Source organism: Melospiza melodia, unplaced genomic scaffold, assembly GCF_035770615.1.
Source record: "Melospiza melodia melodia isolate bMelMel2 unplaced genomic scaffold, bMelMel2.pri scaffold_44, whole genome shotgun sequence".
NCBI lineage: Eukaryota > Metazoa > Chordata > Aves > Passeriformes > Passerellidae > Melospiza > Melospiza melodia.
In genome coordinates this window covers 4,784,842-4,805,732 of record NW_026948761.1, presented here as the reverse complement: position 1 = coordinate 4,805,732, position 20,891 = coordinate 4,784,842, and the positions used below count along the sequence as shown (strand labels likewise).

The 20,891-nt window shown below is 50.3% G+C and overlaps 1 protein-coding gene across 1 annotated transcript; it reads left to right on the top strand.

Moving 5' to 3' along the window:
* Positions 1 to 15,560: 15,560 nt before the first annotated feature.
* On the top strand, positions 15,561 to 15,875 carry LOC134434601 (olfactory receptor 14I1-like; the record flags this gene model as incomplete). Its single annotated transcript, XM_063183257.1, has 1 exon — positions 15,561 to 15,875. A coding segment is annotated over one exon (315 nt), but the record flags the coding sequence as incomplete, so codon positions are not given.
* Between the last annotated feature and the right edge of the window lie 5,016 nt (positions 15,876 to 20,891).

Sequence of the window (20,891 nt, the reverse complement as noted above, 5' to 3'; positions counted from 1 at the left end):
CGTAGGGCTGTTCGCCAGTGTGGATCCTCTGGTGGCTGATCAGGTTGAATCTCTTCCTGAAGCTCTTCCCACACTCCAAGCACTTGTAGGGCTTCTCCCCATCATGAAGCTGCTCTGGGGCAACCAGCTCTGAGCTCTGGCTGAAGCTCTGTCCACCTTCATGGCACAGGGTGGGTCTTTCCTCCTTGGAGCACCCTGGGCTGGCTTTGGAGCCCATCCTCATAGAGGATTTCTGGGGATTTTCCTCCCCAGTGGAATTCTGCACTGTGGAGTCACTCAAAACAGCCTCTTCCACGAGGTTCTGCTGTGGGGATTTGTCCTCTCTGGTCTCCATCCTCAGCTTCTTCTCTGGGGGAGTGTCAGGATCCGTCCTAGTGGACAGATACCCTGATGGTTTGTAGGAATGATCTCAGGGTGCAAAAACCAACATGGTACAAAGGGGTTTGCAGTGATAATCAAAACAAATGCAATTTTATTAAAATAATCACAGCAAAAATGCAATAGAGGGATTAAGGGAGAGAAAAAGATAGAGAAAGAAAGAGAGAGAGAGAGAGAGAGAGAGAGAGAGAGATCAGGGATATAGCTACCAACGCAGAGACAAAGTCTTTGGGTCCTTTGGTCCAGTCCAGTCGAGGTCCGCCTGCTACGCTGGGGAGATCTCAAAGGCTCTAGCTAACTCAGAGGTTTTTATTACTGAAAATTGCGAGGGGAGGGAAACAGATACAATAGGGAACAGATGTAACAGGTAGTCTATGTTCTCAGCAGTAAATTAGAGGCATTGTTTTCTTGCTCCAGTGGTCAAAATCTGCAGGCAAACATCTTGTTTCGGTCAGCTTGCCTCCCCCACACACCTCCCCGGGTTGGGGGTTTCAGTACCAGTCCTTGGAAGGAGCAGAGGGGCCTTTTAGGAGTTTCATGTCTCAGTCCTTGGTGGAGAAGCTTCGCACATCTCCGTCTGTCTGTCATGGTGGTTGTAAAACAGGTGAGGGTCCACCCAAAACTCAGGAGAAGTCCAGCCAGGCCGAGAGGTTGGACAGCTTCCAAAGCTGCTATTGTTGCAAACGGAGCACGGTGCCATCTTCTTAGCATACAGCAAACACACTTGTGAAAACAATATCTTAACACTGAGGTTTCAGGTCTCAGGGCCTATGGCATGTGACTTTTCTCCTTCAGAGCCAGATATAGACAGGGGGGGTCTTCTCTTCAGTGGTCTCTCAAGGACGATCGTGAGGCAGATGAGGGAAAATTCTGACAGACTCTCACACGACCCCGTGACTCACGATTGTCTTGAAGGGATCTTCATCAGCAGAGCTCTAGAATGTCGCTGATCAGTCTTGCCGTACTGTCTCTGCTTTTCCAGCAGAGACAGTATGTCAGAGAGAAAAGAGAAAAGGAGGAAAAGAAAGGATAGGAAAAAGAAGGGGAAAAAGGGAGACAATAAACAAACATAATTAATATTGATTATCATAACAATTTTCACAAAGGATTAATTAATTAAAACAATATTCTTTTTATAACAATTTCAAAGAAATGGTTAAAACAATCACAAATAATCAAAAGCAAAGCAATAAAAAAATCACCATATAAGCATTAACCTTCAAATAATTTTCTAAAACAATTCACTAAAAATCAAAAGCAATTTTCACAAAATCATAAAAGAAAATCTGGATTACTCTAACACACATATGCTTAATTCATAATTGCTTTGTGTCAAATGTCTTGGGGATTTCCACGGTGCAGGGGACATCAGCCAAATTGTGTGCAGCAACTATAGATATCATCCATCTTGTCAGCTGTTTCACCATCTTCTAATTCGTAACTACTAGGATTGCTGAGAAAAATAAAACCAAACAGAATTAAAATCAAAAGGATTAAAAGGATAACAATGGGATGACACACACTGTTAGGACACTCATAACAGTAGGAGACCACCCAAAAAGAGTATCCTACCACCTGTGCTCAGCATCTTTCTTCACTCTTTCCATGACACGGTGTATCTGTCTCATGGTATGGTGAACAGTCACCAGGGTCTCCTGTCCGCTTTCCTTGATCTTCTCCAGGATTTCAACCAAGTTCTTAGGGAGCAGCAGTTGTCTTACCAAAGTGAGATTCAGCTCAATAGGAGTAGGCATCAGTTTGTGAATCAGTGTGTAGTTAGATTGCCATAGGTAGTGAGAAGTGACTGGAGCTTCACAAGAAAAAATCACATCCTGAAATCCTAGTAAAGTTACAAGCACAAAATTTTGAATGATTTTTAGTATCTAATATAACATTTTATATGAGCACAAAATCACAAATAATTCTAAAACATGCACATCTACTGTCTACGTATATAAGAACTGTTTCAGAAGTCTCATTAGGACAAATCTCAAAGTGACAGATATTTTGCTCTATGTCTTAACAAATGTCTTGAGCTATGATTGGATTGCTTTCACAGATGAACTCTTATTGTTCTCAGGCAATACAAGATTCCAAATTACCAGTTTGCCATTTCTTATTAATTTGACGGGCCTATTCCCTATGTTCAGAAAGATGGCTCAGTCGTAATTCAGTTCTAATGCTTTAACAGGGAAAATTAAATGCACTAAGGTATTGCATATGGTTAACACGAAAACTGTGGCTGTATTTAAAATGGGGTCACAGGTAAAAATTCAGTAGGTTTCACCAGGATTGGAATTCTCTTTCAAAGTCAGTGGCACTGTCCCAAATTATTTTCTAAATTTGTGTGGGAAAAGTGCCTTGTTCACCTTCTCTTATAATTGAAGCAAAAACTGTCTGCATCTACAATTGTGTCTGGATACAGCTGAGAGCCAAAGAAACATTGTTTTGTGTAGCACAAAGTGCATCAATTATCAATTTGTGATCATTTAGATTTACCTTCTCCCAATTTGGTAATATGTTTGATAGCAACCACTGGTGCGTTCACAAAAGCCAGTAAGAATGACTGCAGTGGTTGCTGTAATTTGATCAAATCTCTAATTGTGACAGCCAATTGATTCAAGTTGAAGTAATTTACATGTTATGTATAATATCATCACCTGGTGTTACCGTAAAGGGAAGGGAAAACATTATTTCCATCACTAGTGTTATCATGGTTTATCAGGTCTTCTTGTCCCTCGGAGTTCTTCTGAAAAAGTAAACACAACAGACTGCCACGAAGAGGCAGAAAAAGTTAGAACAATGGAATTGTCAGAGAGGTTTTGAACAGCAGTGGTACTTCCCCTACAGCAGCAGAGGGTCCACCAAAAACAGGTTGTCCAGGGTAATGTGCTGGGTTCTTGAAATCATCTGGTCCCTGTAGTGAGGGAATTATGCTTGGAGCTGTCAGGCAAAAAGCAGTGATTTTGGAACACTCATTTACCCCCCATCTATAGTAAGAGGTGTGAGAAGTCCATTCAATCTTTTCACCTTCTGCCCAATCCTGCACACTTTTGACAGTAGAGTGAGAAACGTTGTCAGATTGAATTTCCTGTGGGTTTAGGAAAATCCCAAACCATCCTTGCATTGCTTTAACAGTATTATCTCCTGTATCTCTTTTAAAAGCATTAGCCTGGAGCAACCCAAGTATAAACATACCAAGTATAGCATAGGACTTGGTGTTAGTACAGACAAGAAAGCAATTCTGTCCCTCGCTTTGGAAAATACTCCAAACAGTTAACAGTTCCCCAACCTGGGCATTGTCCTGTTCCTCTCTGTTAGCAGAAGTGGGGGAGAGAGGAGGGGTTGCTTTAGTCACAGAGGCAGGTTTATTTTGTCTGCTACCCAAGCTCCCAGTTTCTTGGATTGCGCAGTTCTCCTCCACCTCCCTGGGAGCCAAGCCAACCACAAACACTCCCCCTTCCCAGGTAGTGTACCTATTCTCAGCATCTTTGAAACCACAGGAATAAAAACCAACAGGCTTTGTCAGACCCTCAGGACCCTGCTGCCAAATGTGTACTGAAAGCTGTGAGGAGGGAAATCCCCACTCCACCTGAAAGGGGTCTATAGGATTGATAGGGTCCAGTGCCTGATGAGCTGTCACTTCAAGAATCAGCAATTGCAATGTTTCCTTTTGAGAAGAAGTTCAATCCCATTTTATTCTTTTTCTCAGCAAGTCGTAAAGGGGAATAAAAGGGTCATTCTGGTTACTAAGAAGTTTATCTGGTCTTTCTATAGGAGACAGAGCTACTATGGTTTTCTGAAGGAGAATTGCTGTAGGTTTAAGTGTTCCTGGAAGCCTTTGAGTTAAAGAGGTCATAATTTCAGGCTTTACAGGTGATTGGATTGGAGATTCAAAACCAGGAATTAATTTCTTTTCATGAATCAATTGCAGGCAGCCGGATTTGTGAATGTTTTCCAGGAGTTGGTCAAGGGTACCAACCAAAGGGTCTCTCCTTTCCAAGGGGTTAAGCCCCCCTGCCCAATGAGCTGTGTGCTGAGTTAGGGACCATGGGATGCGTCTGTCTGCTGTGGTTAGAAGCACCCCGTGTCCCCAACACCCACTGGCTTTTTGATCTGACAAAAGAATCTGATCTCCCCCAATGAGAGACATTTGACAAATCTGTTCTGTTTCAGATTTTTGAGGGAGAAGCCTGTACTGCTTTGCAAGTTTCGTTAATTCAGTAGTAGTGTACGGGATTTCTTTAGTGGTTTTGTGCGGGTTACAATCTTCATTATTGATATAGTTGCATTCTGTTTTAATTAGAGGTTTTATGTTATTACAGCAGTGCTTCCCGCAATTTTTCATCAGGGCTAATTCTTTTTGAGAGAAATTGTGATTAATGTGAGGAGTTTCTTTATCTTCTGTTTCTTTTGAGGAATCAGAGTTCTGTGAATTTTTAACATGTTCCTCTCTCAGGGCAGCCCACAACAACTTATTTACATTTCTTTCTTCATCCAATTGTTTTTGCAAAACTTCAACTAGGTTTTGGAGGGAGCCTAGGATAGCATTGTCCTCACTTTTTCACTTAAAGCAAGTTTCTATGGCTGCTGTGAGACAGGCACCCAAGACTGAGCAGAGGATGGTTTTATTTGTGCCCAGTTTGAATTTTGTTTCATGTTGCAAAAAAGATATTCTATCAATAACATTTTCTAAGTTAAACCAATTGCAGCTTGCCCATTCTTCTCCCCCCGGAGAAGGTGTGGCATTGTATTTAGCAAGCAGAGCATAAAATTCAGCTTTACCTTTTGCACTGAAGTTCTTAGTCATTTTGTGAGGGGACCAAAGCTACACCAGGGAGTTAACTTAAGTTACACAAATCACACAGCCTTTCCACTGTCCCCTTGCTTCCCTGGGTAGTTGAAGAGACAGAATCAGTCTGGGAGGCCCTGTGAGGTTGCTTCAAATTTGTCTCTTCCTTCCCAGACAGTACAGATACGCACTCACATGAACACACACACACAAGTGTTTTCTTTGTGAGGGGACCAGAAACCTAGAACAGGGGGAAAGCCATGCAGCCTTTGCTGGGCCACCCCTCACTCCCCTGTGTAGGTGAAGGGACAATATCTGTCTAAAAGGCACAGCTTAATTTCTTCAGGTCTGTCCCTTCCGTTTTAGACAGTCCAGGCACACAAAAATACAACAGTAAAAACAGTAACAGTTTCAAATTCAGCTCAAATACAACAGTAACAGGTTCAGATTCAACTCAAATACAACAACAACGGTATCAATATCAGTAACAGCATCAATATCAGGATCAGGAGAAGTATCAGTGTCGGCATCAGGGCCGGTATCAGAGTCAGCAACAGTAGTGACAGTAACAGTTTCCCCTGTTTTGCACTGAGAGATCTTTTGTGCCAATTCCGGAGACAGAGCACTCAATTTAGCATGGGATTTGCCTGCAAATCCCTCTGTCTACTGGAAAACTGTCCGTGATGCCAATTTAAGGTCAGGGTCCATCCTAATGGACAGATGACCTGATGGTTCATAGGAATGATCTCAGAGTGCAAAACACCAACATGGTACAAGGGGGTTTGCAGTGATAATCAAAACAAATGCAGTTTTATTGAAATAACTACAGCAAAAATGTGATAGAGGGATTAAGAGAGAGAAAAAGAGAGAGAACGAGAGAGAGAGAGAGGGAGAGAGAGAGGGGATATAGCTACCAACTCAGAGACGAAGTCCTTTGGTGCAGTCCAGCCGAGGGTCCGCCTGCTACGCTGGGGAGATCTGAAAGGCTCTAGCTAACTCAGAGGTTTTTATTACTGAAAATTGTGAGGGGCGGGGAAACAGATACAATAGGGAACAGATGTAACAGGTTGTCTATGTTCTTAGCAGTAAATGAGCTTGATAGATGTAACAGGTAGTCTATGTTCTTAGCAGTAAGCGAGAGCCATTGTATTCTCGGTCCAGTGATCACAACCTGCAGGCAAACATCTCGCTTTGGTCAGCTTGCCTCCCCCACACACCTCCCTGGGCTGGGGGTTTCAGTCCCAGTCCTTGGAAGGAGCAGAGGGGCCTTTTAGGAGTTTCATGTCTCAGTCCTTGATGGAAAAGCTTCTCACATCTCCGTCTGTCTGTCATGGTGGTTGTAAAGCAGGTGAGGGTCTTTGGTGGGAGACCACCTGGAACTCAGGAGAAGTCCAGCCAGGCTGAGGGGTGGGACAGCTTCCAAAGCTGCTATTGTTGCAAACAGGGCATGGTGCCCTCTTCTTAGCATACAGCAAACACTCCTGTGGAAACAATAGCTCAAAACTGAGCTTTCAGGTCTCAGGGCTCGTGGCGTGTGAATTTCTCCTCCAGAGCCAGATATAGACGGGGGGGGGGTTGTGTCTTCTCTTCAGTGGTCTCCCAAGGACGATCGTGAGGGCAGATGAGGGAAAATTCTGATGGACTCTCACACCCAGTGTCCCCAGTCTTCTCAGATTGGCCCCAGTGTCCCCTGTATGTCCCAGTATCCCCCAGTGTCACTCCCAGTATGCCCCAGTGTCTCCCACAGCGTTCCCAGTGTTCCCCAGTATGTCCCAGTTCCTCCCCAGTGTTTCCAAGGACAGTTTCATTTCTCACAGTGGCCGCAGCAACCAAACCCAGCAGTGGGGTCAGTGCAGTGCCCATGGCCACAGCCCCTTGCAGTGCCCAGTGCAGCTTGGGCTGATGATCCACCCTCACAGCTGGCCCAGGGCAGCTCTGCAGTGCCTTTGGTGGCACCTGGGGCTGGCACACACTTGAGCAGTGTGTCTGTTTGCAGTGGGGAAACTCAGCAGTGTGAGATTGCTGCAAAAAGTACAAAAAGGGAAAACCCCTCTCAGGCTGGGTGCAGCCAGCTCTGCAAGCACAGCAGGGCCCAGGACAGTGAGGACAGACAGGATGGGGCTGGGCAGTGTGGAGCAAGATTGTCCACACTGGGTCAGAGCTCCAGGCACAGCTTCTGTGAGCAGGCCAAAGCTGCTGGGTCAATATCAATCACAGAATGCTGCAATCACCTCTGCTCTAAAGAGAAATTTAATAAAAGACACCCTTTAAAATAGGAATGTGTATTTTATTACTGCTCTTTGAAATCTTTCTGCATAACTGGACTAGGAAAACTTTAATGACCCTCTCAGGGCTTTCCTGTTGTTTACATCAGACTCAGTCCTTGAGAGTGTCTTGAAATAACTTCTCAATAGCCCAGAGTTAAATTTAAACTCCAAATATTCTTGAAGTTTTAATAGGTCACACAGAGGGGACGCCACTGGGAAAGTGTCCCCAGGTTCCAGGGTCAGCAGAACACTGGAGGCAGTGATGACAGCTGGGGACAAACAAGGCAAAGGTGTCTCTGGTGCTGAGAAAACCTGGATGTGTTTGAGGAATGCCAAGGGCAAAGGCCTGAGCCCCAGTCCCTGGCCAGGCAGATCCTGTCCCTCCCTCCTTGCTCAGGGCTCTTCCCGGGATGGGCACTGGCATGTGGGGATGTGCAATGGCAAGGGCAGGAGCATGGGGCGGCCCCTGCCAGGCTGCTGAGCAGGGACAAGGAGGCCATGAGGCCCCAGGCCTGCAAGGGTCACTTGTCCCCTCGTGGCCTCAGGCCCAGGCCCAGCAGCCATGGCCAAAGTGCTGCCCAAGTTGGCTCTGGCAGGGCTGTCTTGCAGCTGCTGCCCATCCCTGTGCCCTGTGCAGCCCAGGCTGTCCCACGGTGTCCCTGCCCTGCGCCTCTGTCCCTGCAGGCTGTCGGCATTCCCCGACTGCCCCACCTGGCTGGCCCCTTCCTGTGCTGACAGCTCTGCCTCCTGCCTGCCTCTGCCTGCCCACACAGAGCCTTGGCCTGATACCAAAAGTGTTTTTTCCATGTTTACCCTGCCCGTGATCTTTCAGCACAGGAACAAGACATGCAGGGGCTGCTGTCCCTGCAAGGATGGTTGGAAGAGAAGAAGAAAACATCTGGCTCAAGGGTGCAGGGATAGAGAAAACAAAAAGTGAATCTGGGAACTTGGGGTGGGTTTTACGGAAATGGGTAAATTGTAATTCACATTTTGCAACTGCATATGTGCAACACACTGGTAGAATTACACGTTCATGTGAGGTTGGGAGATATTCCATGTTGGATCTCTCTCCTGAATAAATGATACCCTCTGAAATAGCAAATTAATGTTCAGGAGCCTTATTCTGATATTTCAGAGATTTGGTGACAGTGGTTCCTCACAGAACCAAGGACTCAGCTGTGACACTGTGCAAACTCATGGAACAAAGGGTCCATGGTGACACAACAGAACCCCATGGAACCAAAATCCATTTTGGCACATTGGGGCCACATTGAACCAATGCTCCATTGTGATACTGCAGATTCAAGGAGACCATTGTGACCCTGAGAAACCTCTTGGAACCAAGGGGCCATTGTGACACAGCAAGGCCTGATGGAACCATGGCTCCATTTTGACACTACAGAACCTCACGGAACCAAGGTGACCATGTTCTACCGCGAAACCTCATGGAACAAAGGGACCTTGGTGACACTGTGTCATGGTTTAAGCCTGGCACAGAGCCAGTGCCCCCATGAGAATACCCTCTCCCTGGTGTCTGCTCTGAGATGTGACCAGGAATAAGCAAAGCAGGCTCCAGCTTGGAAATAAAGAAAACTTTATTAACTAAACTACAAGAAAAGAAGGGAAAAACTATAAGGGGAAAATTGAAAACCTTACAAAAAGCACTTTCCTCCTCCTCCCCACCAAATTTCTCGATGTAATATATTCCCCCAAATCATCAAATCTCAGTCCAGCATCCTTTAGAATACTAAAACTTCAGTCCATGAAGAGGAGAGGAGTCCTTCTTGCACCATAGACTTCCCCTGGAAACATGCTGAAACCTCGTGTGCTTCCATGTCACTCAGCACTGCCCGGAAAGTCCTTTGCCATTATGACATTTTTCCTTCCATGCCCAGTGCTCTCACCACTGTGCATGGACCAGAGCTTCTTTTAGGGTTGTCTTTTAAGGATGCCTTGTCTCACTCCAAAAGATGCACAGTCTCTCCTTCGGGACATCTGTCCCCCCCATTTTTTCACTCCCTGGGGCCGAGGCGTGCCCACAATGAACCCTCCTGGTTCTGAGGCACTGCCTCCCCCTAAATGCAGTCTCTGTGTCACAGGAATAAAAAATGGTTCAGTCTATGGCCACATAAGGAAAGTCCAGCCAAAAGGCCACTCCATCTCTTCCCCCACTCAGCCAATCTTCTCCACTTTCCTCGGGCCTAGTCCTCGTTATCTCATCTCTTATCTCTCTTCTTATTCAGCTCCGAGGAGGATCAGCATTTTTGCAAGGTCCCAATCATGTAAGAAAAGGGTTAAAAATTTCAGTCTCTGCCTGTCCTAGAGCTCCGGCACTCCCACGCTGCTCTGGCCCCTGCTCTGGCCGGGCACTTTCTTGCCGCACTCCCCCCTTCTCCTCCTCGGCCAGCTGCTATCACATTCTGTCGCCGGCTCTCCCTCTCTCTCTCTTGGGGGAGGGGGATGGGGTGGCTCGATGTCTCTTGGGGCTCCTCCACCCTTCCATCCTCAACGGCCTCCTCACCCCGCACCTCTGTCCAGGCCCAAGCCTACCGCATGGCTGCCCCTCTCCCGCCCAGCAGCAGCAGCGGGACGGGGGAGGGAGATCCGACCTCTTTGCCTCAAAGTCCCAAGAGAGAACTCCCAGGGCCGAAGCTCTGGTTTTTAACCCCTGCGTGATCTCAGGGGTGTGTCCAAACCCCACTGGTCACATCAGGTGCCAGTATCAAAATCTGAGCACCCATTGGTTTGACCACAACATCCCAGAATTCCCACTTCTTCCTGGTCAAACCAGCACACACTGCAGAACCGAGGAGACTGCCTGGCAGCGTGAGAGCTCATGGAACCAGAAGTCCATTGTGACACAGGATGTACACCAAGGGTCCTTGGGCCTGATGTACACCAAGGGTCCCTTGTTAAACTGTGTGGCCTCATGGAACCATGAGACATTGTGACACAGCAGGGCCTCATAGAACCTGGAGGCCATTATTAAAATTGGTGGCCTTGAGAAAACAAAGGGCCTTTGTGGCACTTCAGAGCCTTGTGGAGCCAAGGGAACACTGTGACACTGTGAGGCTCCATGAAACCAATGGCCTGTTGTGACACTGCAAGGCCTTATGGGATCATGGAGACCATTGTGACACTGCAGGGCCCCATGGAACTAAGGATCCAAGAACAGTACAGGACCCCATGGAACCAAAGGTCCATTGTGACATTGCGGGGCCTTGTGGAATCCTGGAGGCCATGATGACACTTGGAGGCCTTGTTGGATCAAGGGGCTCTGCAGGGCCTCATGGAGCCAAGGAGACCCTTCTGACACTGTGAGTCCCCATGGAACCAAACGTCCATTGTGACACTGCAGCACCAAGGAGACCCCTGTGACACCACCAGGCCTCATGGAAGCAAGGGACCATGTGACACTGAAGCCCCATGGAAACAAGAGGCCAGTGTGAGACATCTGGGCCTGATGAAACCAAGGATCCAATATGACACCACCACTGTGACCCTGCAGGGCCCCATGGATCCCAGGGAACAGGGAACAGGCCTGCTTGGCTTGGCCTGACTGGTCCAACTGCCCTTGGCATGTTGAGGGTCTCTTCTTATGTACCCCTGAAACCCTGGGGTCTGGGCTTTCCTTCAATTGGAAAAGAGCTGCCTTTCTCATTCAAGCATCTATGGCCAAAATGGGATTCCCCCTCCAAATTTCCCAATATCCAGGGATTTCTCCCACATAAAAGCTTCCATTACCAACACGTCTGGCTGACCTTGTCTTCCTGAGGGCTGGCTCTCACCTGCCTTCAAACAGTGAGGCTGTGTGCTTTCCTTCCTATGGAAAAGAACTGTCCCTCCTGCACAGGCACCCATGGCCAAAACTGGTACTTGTCCTCCAAAATTCCTACATTCAAGGGTTTTTTCTTCCAGACAAGATCTCCCAGTACAGACAGGTCGTGCTGGCCTTGGCTTCTGGTTGTTGCCTGAATTCTGCCCTGAAACACTGGGGCTCTGCCCTTTCCATCCTAAGGGAAAAGAACCATCCTTCTTCTCCAGGTGCCCGTGGTCGAAATTGGGATTCCACCTTCAAAAGTCCTATATCAAATGATTGCTCCTACACAAAAGCTGCCATTACAGAAAGGTCTGGCTGGCCTTGGTCTCTGGTGCCTGCAGTTCATCAGCCCCTGAAGCACTGGGGTTCTGTGCTTTCCTTCCTATGGAAAAGAATCTTCTTATTCCTCAACGGCCAAAATTGCTACTCCTCCTAAAATATTCACGATATGAAGGGTTTCTCCCAGACAAAACCTGCCAGCTCTCTCTGGCACTGTGGGCTCGGATGGCCACCTGTCATCTACTCCGGAAACACTGGGGCTCTCTGCCTTCCTTGTGATGGAAATAGAACAGTCTCCTTGTCCAGGGGCCAGGGCCAAATTTGAGATTTGGCCCCTAAATTTCATATATCCAAGGATAGGTCCCAATCAAAAGCTGCCAGGAGAGATGAGTTTGGCTGGCTTGGCCTCCCAGCGGCTGCTTCTCATCTACCATCAAACCCTGGGGCTCTCTGCTTTCCTTCAGATGGAAAAGAAATGGCCTTTTCATCAAGGGACCAGTGGCCAAAACTGGTATTCTACCTCCCAAATTATGTGTATCCAAGGATTTCTCTCAGGCACAAGCTGCAATTCCAGCAAGGTCTGGCTCACCTTGGCCCTTGGTGGCTGCTGCTCATCTGCCCCTGAAACACTGGGCCTCAGCTTTCTTTCCAATGGAAGAGAATCGTTGTTCACATCAAAGTGCCCATGGGCAAAACTGAAATTCGGCCTGAAAAATTCTATTTATCCAAGGATTGCTCCAAGGCAAAAGTAGCCAGGACACACAGGTCTGACTGGTGTTGTCCTGAGGTGATTTTCTTAGACTATGAGCAGAATGTTTTCATTTGCCAATACCTTGGACAGGGCCCAGATATCTCCCAAGGTGGGGTTTGGAGGCCTCAAGCACATGAGCACTTTACAGGGACAGAGGAGCTCTGTGCTCAGTTGGGTGGGGACTGAGGACAGCAGAGGTGAGCCCTGGAAGGGACTGAATGGTGGTTTCAGAGGTGGTGGATCTTTTTTACATAGTAGAGAACAGACAGAGAAAGAAAGAATTAATGCAAAGGAGAGATAGGGAGGGCCAGACAGGACCCAAAGAGAAAGGAATTTCCCTCTCAGAGCAGGACTGTGGTGCAACATGGCCCCCAGAAGGAGTCTGGGTCATCCCTAGGCTTTGTGTGGGCAGGCAGGGGCAGGCAGGAGGCAGAGCTGTCAGGTAAGGAAGGACCCAGCCAGGTGGGGCAGCCGGGGAATGCCGACAGCCTGCAGGGACAGAGGCACGGGGCAGGGACACCGTGGGACAGCCTGGGCTGCACAGGGCACAGGGATGGGCAGCAGCTGCAAGACAGCCCTGCCAGAGCCAACTTGGGCAGCACTTTGGCCATGGCTGCTGGGCCTGGGCCTGAGGCCACGAGGGGACAAGTGACCCTTGCAGGGCTGGGGCCTCATTGCCTCCTTGTCCCTGCTCAGCAGCCTGGCAGGGGCCGCCCCATGCTCCTGCCCTTGCCATTGCACATCCCCACATGCCAGTGCCCATCCCGGCAAGAGCCCTGAGCAAGGAGGGAGGGACAGGATCTGCCTGGCCAGGGACTGGGGCTCAGGCCTTTGCCCTTGGCATTCCTCAAACACATCCAGCTTTGCTCAGCACCAGAGACACCTTTGCCTTCTTTGTCCCCAGCTGTCATCACTGCCTCCAGTGTTCTGCTCTAACTGGAACTAACCAGGGACACTTTCTCAGTCATGTCCCTCAGTGGGAACCATAACAACTTCAAGAAACTTCAGACTTTCAATTTAAGTTTGAGTTCTTGAGAAGTTTTTTGAACACTCTCTCAGGGACTGAGTTTGATGTAAACAACACCAAAGCCCCAAGAGGGTCATTAAAGTCCTTGTGCTCTGTGCTGCTGAGTTGGGCTGGGCTCCTGGCACAGAAGCAGCTCCTGGCAAACCAAGAAGACCTTCAAAAAGACATTTCTCCTGAGGAGCAGCTCCTCTCCCAGCCCAGCAGGGCTGGGGCACTGCCGGTAGCCACCCTGGGCACAGCACAGAGGCACAGAGAGCTTCAATCCGTCAGGGCTGGGAAGTGCTGAGAAGTGCCTGGGGCAGAATCACTGCCAGCATTTGCCGCAGGAACCTCTGGCTGCAGGACAATGAAGCTGCAGCTCCTGGAGTGATCTCCTAAAGCTGGAACATCCCAAAGCCTACAGACTCTGTGAGTAAAACTCTGAATATTTCTGGTGCAGGGGAGGTGAAATGCTCATGAAGCTTTGACATGCTGAGGAATGCTGGTCAGTCATAAAATATTTCCAATACAAGGATTTCATTAAAAATTAGGACATTTCCAAAGACTTCAGATTCCTAATATTGGAGAATGGCAGGGAGTGGGGGGATTAATATTCAAGATTGATTATGAATTATTAATTAAAAAATTTTAAAAGTTCCTGAGACATTGGAACTGTTATTTTTGTGTTCTGTAGATTCACAGGAGATCCCTAATGTACTTTCAGCCACTCTGCCCATGAACAGCACCAGCATCCCATTTGCTGAACCCATCAGGCTCAGTCTGAGCTGTCCTTTGTCCCATCTGCAAACAGAACCTGGCCCCAGGCAGTGCCCTGAAAACAAGCAGGGTTCTGTCAGGCCAAGGAGAGTGCACAGAGATTTGGGGTCTGTGAGTGCTGGCAGGGAGAGATCAGGCACTGGGAAACACCTGCTGGAGGGAAATCTGCAGGAAGCAGAGAGAAGATCGGGCAATGAGAGAAAACAAAACCCAGCAATGCTGTGGCAGGGAGAGTTTAGAGATGTCCACAGGATCCCCTCCAGTGCAGCCCCTCCCTCTGAACAAGCCCCCTCCCTCCTGTGCCCCAGCCAAGCCTCTGCCCTCAGGGCTGGGGCTCCAAGGCGTGCAGCCCCTCCTGTGCAGGCAGAGCTGCAGCAGAGCCGTGGGGCAGCTCTGCAGCCCCGGGCCCAGTTCCCTCTGCAGAGCACAGGGCTGGGAGCAGCTGCCCGGCACTGGGGGCTCTGGAGGGGGCACAGCTGGCTCAGGGTGACGCTGTCCCCAGTACCCAGCTCTGGGCAATGCTGTCAGTGCAGCCAGGGAAGGAGCTGCATCTCCCTTCATCCAATGCCATCATAGGGACACCTGGAATCTCCCTGAGATTTTAGTCCAAGCTTTGAGCTTCCCTCCAGGATACAAACCTGTCTGTAGCATCTCTGTGTTATCTAAAAGCCCCACAGTGAGACACAGAAGGTCTATGATGAGAAAATACTTTTGGGTTGGTGAAATGAGCCCCGTCCTGGGTACAAATGTGGGGCTGAGACCTTGAGAAGGGGATGGACATTTGGTGGACTGTGGGGATCCATCTGCTGTCAGCAATGTCAGGATGGTTTTTAAGGGAAACATGGGAGGGTGATCATCCTCTGTCTGGGAAAGGTGAAAGCTTAGAGAATCCTGAAACAGGACAGGGTGACAGACATCCTCCCCTTCTTCTCCACTCACCACCTTGCCTCAGAGAACTCACTGTTCTCCCTGAGGGCAGCAGAAATGCAAAGAGTTTCTGACATCCAAAAATAATCAGCAGGGGAGATGAAGAAAAGCTGTAAATAACACTAGTACATTTTAAGAGACTTTACCATTCCTGTTCACTGGCAGTGAGAGGGCAGATGCTGACAGGGCTGTCTGTGTTAACAGAGATTCAAAGAAGAACAAAAGGACAGGTCCCTGTGCCCCTCCTATGTCTGCACAGCAAGGCTGAACTATAAAAACCTCTGTGTGTACCTACCCTAAACCTGAAGTCCCACTCAGGCAGCACCAGCCAGGGCTCCAAACTTGGAGCTGAAGAAAAATCTTCTGGAAATTGAAAAGGGTGTCAGAGTGTTACAGGAGAAGGGTCTGTGGAAAAAGGCTTTGATTTGGCTGGAAGAAGTTTCTCCCAACCGGTCACTAACTTTTCTCCATGAACAGCTCCCAATAGCCAGAGAAATCAAATGTCCAACAGCAGCTCCATCAGGCACTTCCTCCTGCTGGCATTGGCAGACACACGGCAGCTGCAGCTCCTGCACTTCTGCCTCTTGCTGGGCATCTCCCTGGCTGCCCTCCTGGGCAACGGCCTCATCATCAGCGCCGTAGCCTGCAGCCACCACCTGCACACGCCCATGTTCTTCTTCCTGCTCAACCTGGCCCTCAGCGACCTGGGTATGATCTGCACCACTGTCCCCAAAGCCATGCACAATTCCCTCTGGGACACCAGGAACATCTCCTACTCAGGATGTGCTGCTCAGCTCTTCTTCTTTATGTTCTTTATCTCAGCAGAGCTTTCCCTCCTGACCATCATGTGCTATGACCGCTACGTGTCCATCTGCAAACCCCTGCACTACGGGACCCTCCTGGGCAGCAGAGCTTGTGCCCACATGGCAGCAGCTGCCTGGACCAGTGCCTTTCTCTACTCACTGCTGCACACAGCCAATACATTTTCCCTGCCTCTGTGCCATGGCAATGCCCTGGACCAGTTCTTCTGTGAAATCCCACAGATCCTCAAGCTCTCCTCCTCCAAATCCTACCTCAGGGAACTTGGGCTTCTTGCTCTAAGTGCCTGTGTAGCCTCAAGCTGCTTTGTGTTCATTGTTTTCTCCTATGTGCAGATCTTCAGGGCTGTGCTGAGGATCCCCTCTGAGCAGGGACGGTACAAAGCCTTTTCCACCTGCCTCCCTCACCTGGCTGTTGTCTCCCTGTTTCTTAGCACTGGCGTTTTTGCCTACCTGAAGCCCCCCTCCATCTCCTCCCCATCCCTTGATCTGGCCCTGTCAGTTCTGTATTCGGTGGTGCCTCCAGCCCTGAATCCCCTCATCTACAGCCTGAGAAACCAGGAGCTCAAGGCTGCAGTGTGGAGATTGGTGACTGGACTATATCAGAAACATTAAACTGCTTGCCAATTTCTGCAAATCACTTGAAATCAATGTAATCTTTCATTGTTCTTCTTGCGTATGGTGGTTGGTTTATTATTCTCATTCTTTTTATTTTTTTTAGTATTGTCCAAATGAAGTGCTACTGGTTTTGCCATTTCTCATTTCATTTCTCTCCACCTTTGCTGTGGCCCCAGACTGTGTCAATGAGGAGCTGTGCTCTCAGTGGCTCTAAAGGAAGTAAAGGATCTCCAAGCAAAGTTTTAACCAGAGTTCCCCCTCTTGTTGCCTTCGCTGGAGCTGCAGCAGCAATGTCTGTGTGCAGAGCTGGGGGCAGATCAGTGCTGGCACAGCAGCTGTGCCCAGCAGCAGCAGCTCTTGCTGTAGCCAGTGCTGCTGCCGTGGCCCTGCCCCGCTGCCCTGGTGGCCCTGGTGTTGCTGCAGGGCCTGAGTGCTCTCAGGGCCGGGCACAGCCCTGGGGGTGGAAGTGCTGGGGCTGCAGCAGGGACAGGCCATGGGCACTGCTGGGGCAGCGCTGACGCCTCAGGCCAGGCCCTGGGGGCTCCAGACTCCTTGCCCAGGCTCTCTCAAGAACACACCCAGGCCAATGGTCAGCACAGAAAAGCCCCGTGAGCAGCCCCAGGCTGGCCATGGGCAGGCTGGGGGCAAACAGCATGGCTGGGGCTCTACAAGGTCCCTGGGGCAGATGGGAAGGAGCAGCAGAGCAGGGGCTGATCCATCCCCAGTGCGCTGCACAGCCCAGGGCAGCGTCCCAGAGCGTCCTGATGGAGCTGCCAACAACATCCCCCTCTGCAGCCCTGGCCTCTCCCCCAGCTCACACAGGTGCCCCATCCTTGCAGGCACAGACACGGCAGCACTGGCTCAGCAGCCCCTGTTTGCATTGCACACAGCAGGGGGAGCACCCCCATGCTGTTGGTGTGGGGACATGAACCTGAGGGAGCACAAATGCCATCAGCCCCTGGGGCCAGCAAGGGCTGGGGCACACCAGGGAAACCACTCAGCTTTGTCCTGGCCTCTGCAGTCAGCCAGAAAGTTTGTTCCCATCAGCTGGGAGTTTCCTGTCCCACTGCAGATATTGTTGGTCAGAGCCAGGGCTGCCTGGCAGCCACTCCCAAACTGCCCCGAGCATTTCCCTGCCTTCACCTTTGCTTTCCTTCCTCTTTCCTGATCCAGATTTCTTCCTATTGCCCATCCCTGTTCCTTCCCCTCCAAGGAGCCCATCCCTGTTTGCCCTTTCCTCTCTGGCCCCACTCCCCATTGCAGTTCCTGACTTGGCACCATGGGAACATCCCTTGGGGAGCAGGATCATCCTACAAGTGCTGCAGGAATTGTCTGCAGGCTCCTGCAGTGCCTGGTGCTGCTTCCTTGCCAGAGGCACCCCAGGCCAGGAGGGCACATCTGGGCTGCTCTGTCTGGCTCTGGGGCTCCCTGTTCTGGGCAATGAGGAGGAGCTGCAGAGGCTCTGCAGGACTGACAGGATGGGCTTTGGGGCTGCCAGGAAAAGCTGAGGCACCTGGGCTGCTGGAGCTCCTGAAAAGGAGTCCCTGGGCTCATGCTGCAACTTCTCCAAGGGTGTTTCCAGAGGATCCCAGAATCAGCAATGTTGGAAAAGACCTCGGAGATCATCAATCCAATCTTTCCCCTGCCACTGCCTTGTGTCTTCTGAACCTCCTCTTCTCCAGGAAAGACAACCCCAGCTCCCTCAGCTGTACTCCAGACCCCTCCCAGCATTGTGTCCCTTCTCTGGACACGCTCCAGCCCCTCCATGTCCTTCCTAAATTGGGGGCACCAGAACTGCAAACAGCACTTGAGGTGCTGCCCAAGCAGTGCTGAGCACAGGGGAACAATCCCTGCCCTGCTCCTGCTGGCCACACCATTCCTGATCCAGGCCAGGAGCCATTGGCCTTCTTGGCCACCTGGGCACACTGCTGGCTCCTGTCCAGCCTGCTGTCCATCAGTCCCTGCAGGTCCCTTTCTGCCTGGCTGCTGTCCAGCCACTCTGTCCCCAGCCTGTATTGCTGCAGGGGTTATTGTGGCCAAAGTGCAGGACTCAGCACTTGGACTTGTTAAACCTCACCTTGTTGGGTTTGGCCCCTGCATCTATCCTGTCCTGGAGCCCTGCTCCCAGCATGAGCCCAGTTGCCCCCCCCCGTGTCCTTCCAGTTTCCTTGTCAGTCCGAGGATGATCCTGGTCACTTCCCCTCACTCCTGGCAGGATCCCTCCTCTTCCCAGTATGAGCCCAGGCACTCACAGTCATTCCCCGTTATGCAATTTGTCCCCAACCTGGTCCCAGTTGCTCCCACTTTCATCCAGTGTGTTCCCAGTTCTACCAGTTGCCCATAGTATAGTCCCAGTACCTCCAAGTATGATGTCAGTCTCTCCCAGCAGGGCCCCAGTCACTCACACTTGCCCCCAGTTGCCCCCTGCATGGTCCCAGTTCCCCCAGCACATTCCCAGTGGCTCCCAGTGTTGTCCCAGTCACCACCTGCATGGTCTCAGGCATTCCCAGCATATCCCAGTTGCCCTGAACATACTCGTACTCATTGCCAGGCACTCCCAGTTACCTCAGTGTGGTTCAGCTGCCCCCAGTTTTATCCCAGTCACTGCCAGGAAATCCCAGTTGTCACCAGCATGCATCCTGTCATTCCCAGTTGTTCCCAGTTCCTCCCAGTATGATCCCAGTTGTCCCTCGAATAGTCCCAGTCCCTCTCAGCATGGTCCCACTCACTCCCAGTTGCCCCCAGCATGGTCCCAGCTGTTTGCATTGTGGTTCCAGTGCCCTCAGTATGGTCACAGACACTCCCAGCATATCCCAGTTGCCCCAGTGAGGTTCTGGTTTCCTGAAAATGATCCCAGTCTTTCCCACTTACTCCCACTTGCCTCTAGCATGATCCCAGTTTCTGGCAGTTGCCCAAAGTGTGGTCCCAGTTACCCCAGTTGTGTCCTTAGTCCCCTTAACATGGTTGCAGTATCCTCCAGTTGATTCCAGTTGCTCCCAATGTGTCCACATTTTCCTGCCAGCATGGGCCCAGTAGCTCCCAGTAACCCCCAGTCAGGATCCATTCTCATCTCCTGTAACCCCAGTGGCTCCCAGGATGATCCCAGTTGCACCCAGTCACTCCCAGTATGGTTACAACCACCCCTCGTATGATCCCAGTCACTCGTAGATCCTCCCAATATGATTCCAGTCATGCTCAGAGTGACTCCCTGTCACTCCCAGTGTGGGCCCTGTTGCTCCCAGTCACTTCCAGTATAGTTCCAGTCACAGCCAGCACCTTTCCAGTCACTCCCAGTCTGGTTCCAGTAGGATCCCAGTCACTTTCAGATACTCCCAGTACTATTCCTGTCAATCCCAGTATGATGTCAACCAGTTCCAGTATGACCCCAGCATGGGCACAGCTGCTCCCATGACCATCCAGTGGGGTTTCAGTTGCTCCCATTTACCCCCACTGTGGTTTCAATCACTCCCAGCGTATTCCAGTTACTCCCAGCAGGTTCCCAGTTAGTCCCAATTGTCCTCAGTTGCTTCCAGCCTGATCCCAGTTGCTCACAGCCACTCCCAGTCACCCTCAGTGTAGTCCCAGTTTCTCCAAGTATGATCCAGTTTGATCCAAGTTGCCCCCAGCATTGTTCCAGTTGCTCCCTGTTCCTCCCAGTGTGATCCCAGTTGAACCCTGTTGTCCCTTCTATAGTCTCAGTCACTCCCCATGTGATCCCAGTCCTGGCCAGCATGATCCCAGTCATGCCCTATTGCCCCCAGTGTAGACCCAGTCACTCCCACTCACTCCCAGTTGCCCCTACCATGGTCCCAGCTCTCCCCAGCATGGTCCCTCTTGTTCCCAGTCATTCCCAGTATGATTACAAACACTCCCAGTACATCCCAGTTTCCCTCAGCATGTCCGTGGTTCTTCCCAGACCCTCACAGTGATCCCAGTAAGGTGCTTGTTATCCCAGTATGTTCTCAGTCATGCCCAGCATATCCCAGGTGCCTCCAGCCTGCATCCAGTCATTGCCAGTTCCTCCAGTTTGCTTGCAGCATGATCCCAGTTTCTCTCAGTTGCTCCCAGTGGCCCAAAGTGTGATCCCAGCTGCTTCCATTCAATACCAATAGGAGCCCAGTAAGCTCCAGTTTGATCCTTGTCACATGCCAGCACTCCCAGTATGGTCCCAGTATAATCCCAATAACTTCCAATCACTCCCAGTATGGTCCCAGTTGCCTCCAGCTAGATCAATCCAGTCAGTCCCAGTATGATGCCATTTGCTCCCAGCTGTTCCCAGTCGCCCCCAGTATGGGGGATGATGTGCATGGTGTGTTCCCAGTCACTCTCAGACACTCCCAGTATTAGTCCAGTCCCTACCAGTATGATCCAGAGATGATCCCAGTGTGTTCCCAGTCCCTGCCAGTATGAACCAGTTGTGCCCCACATGGCTCGAGTTGCTCTCTTTCACCCTCACTT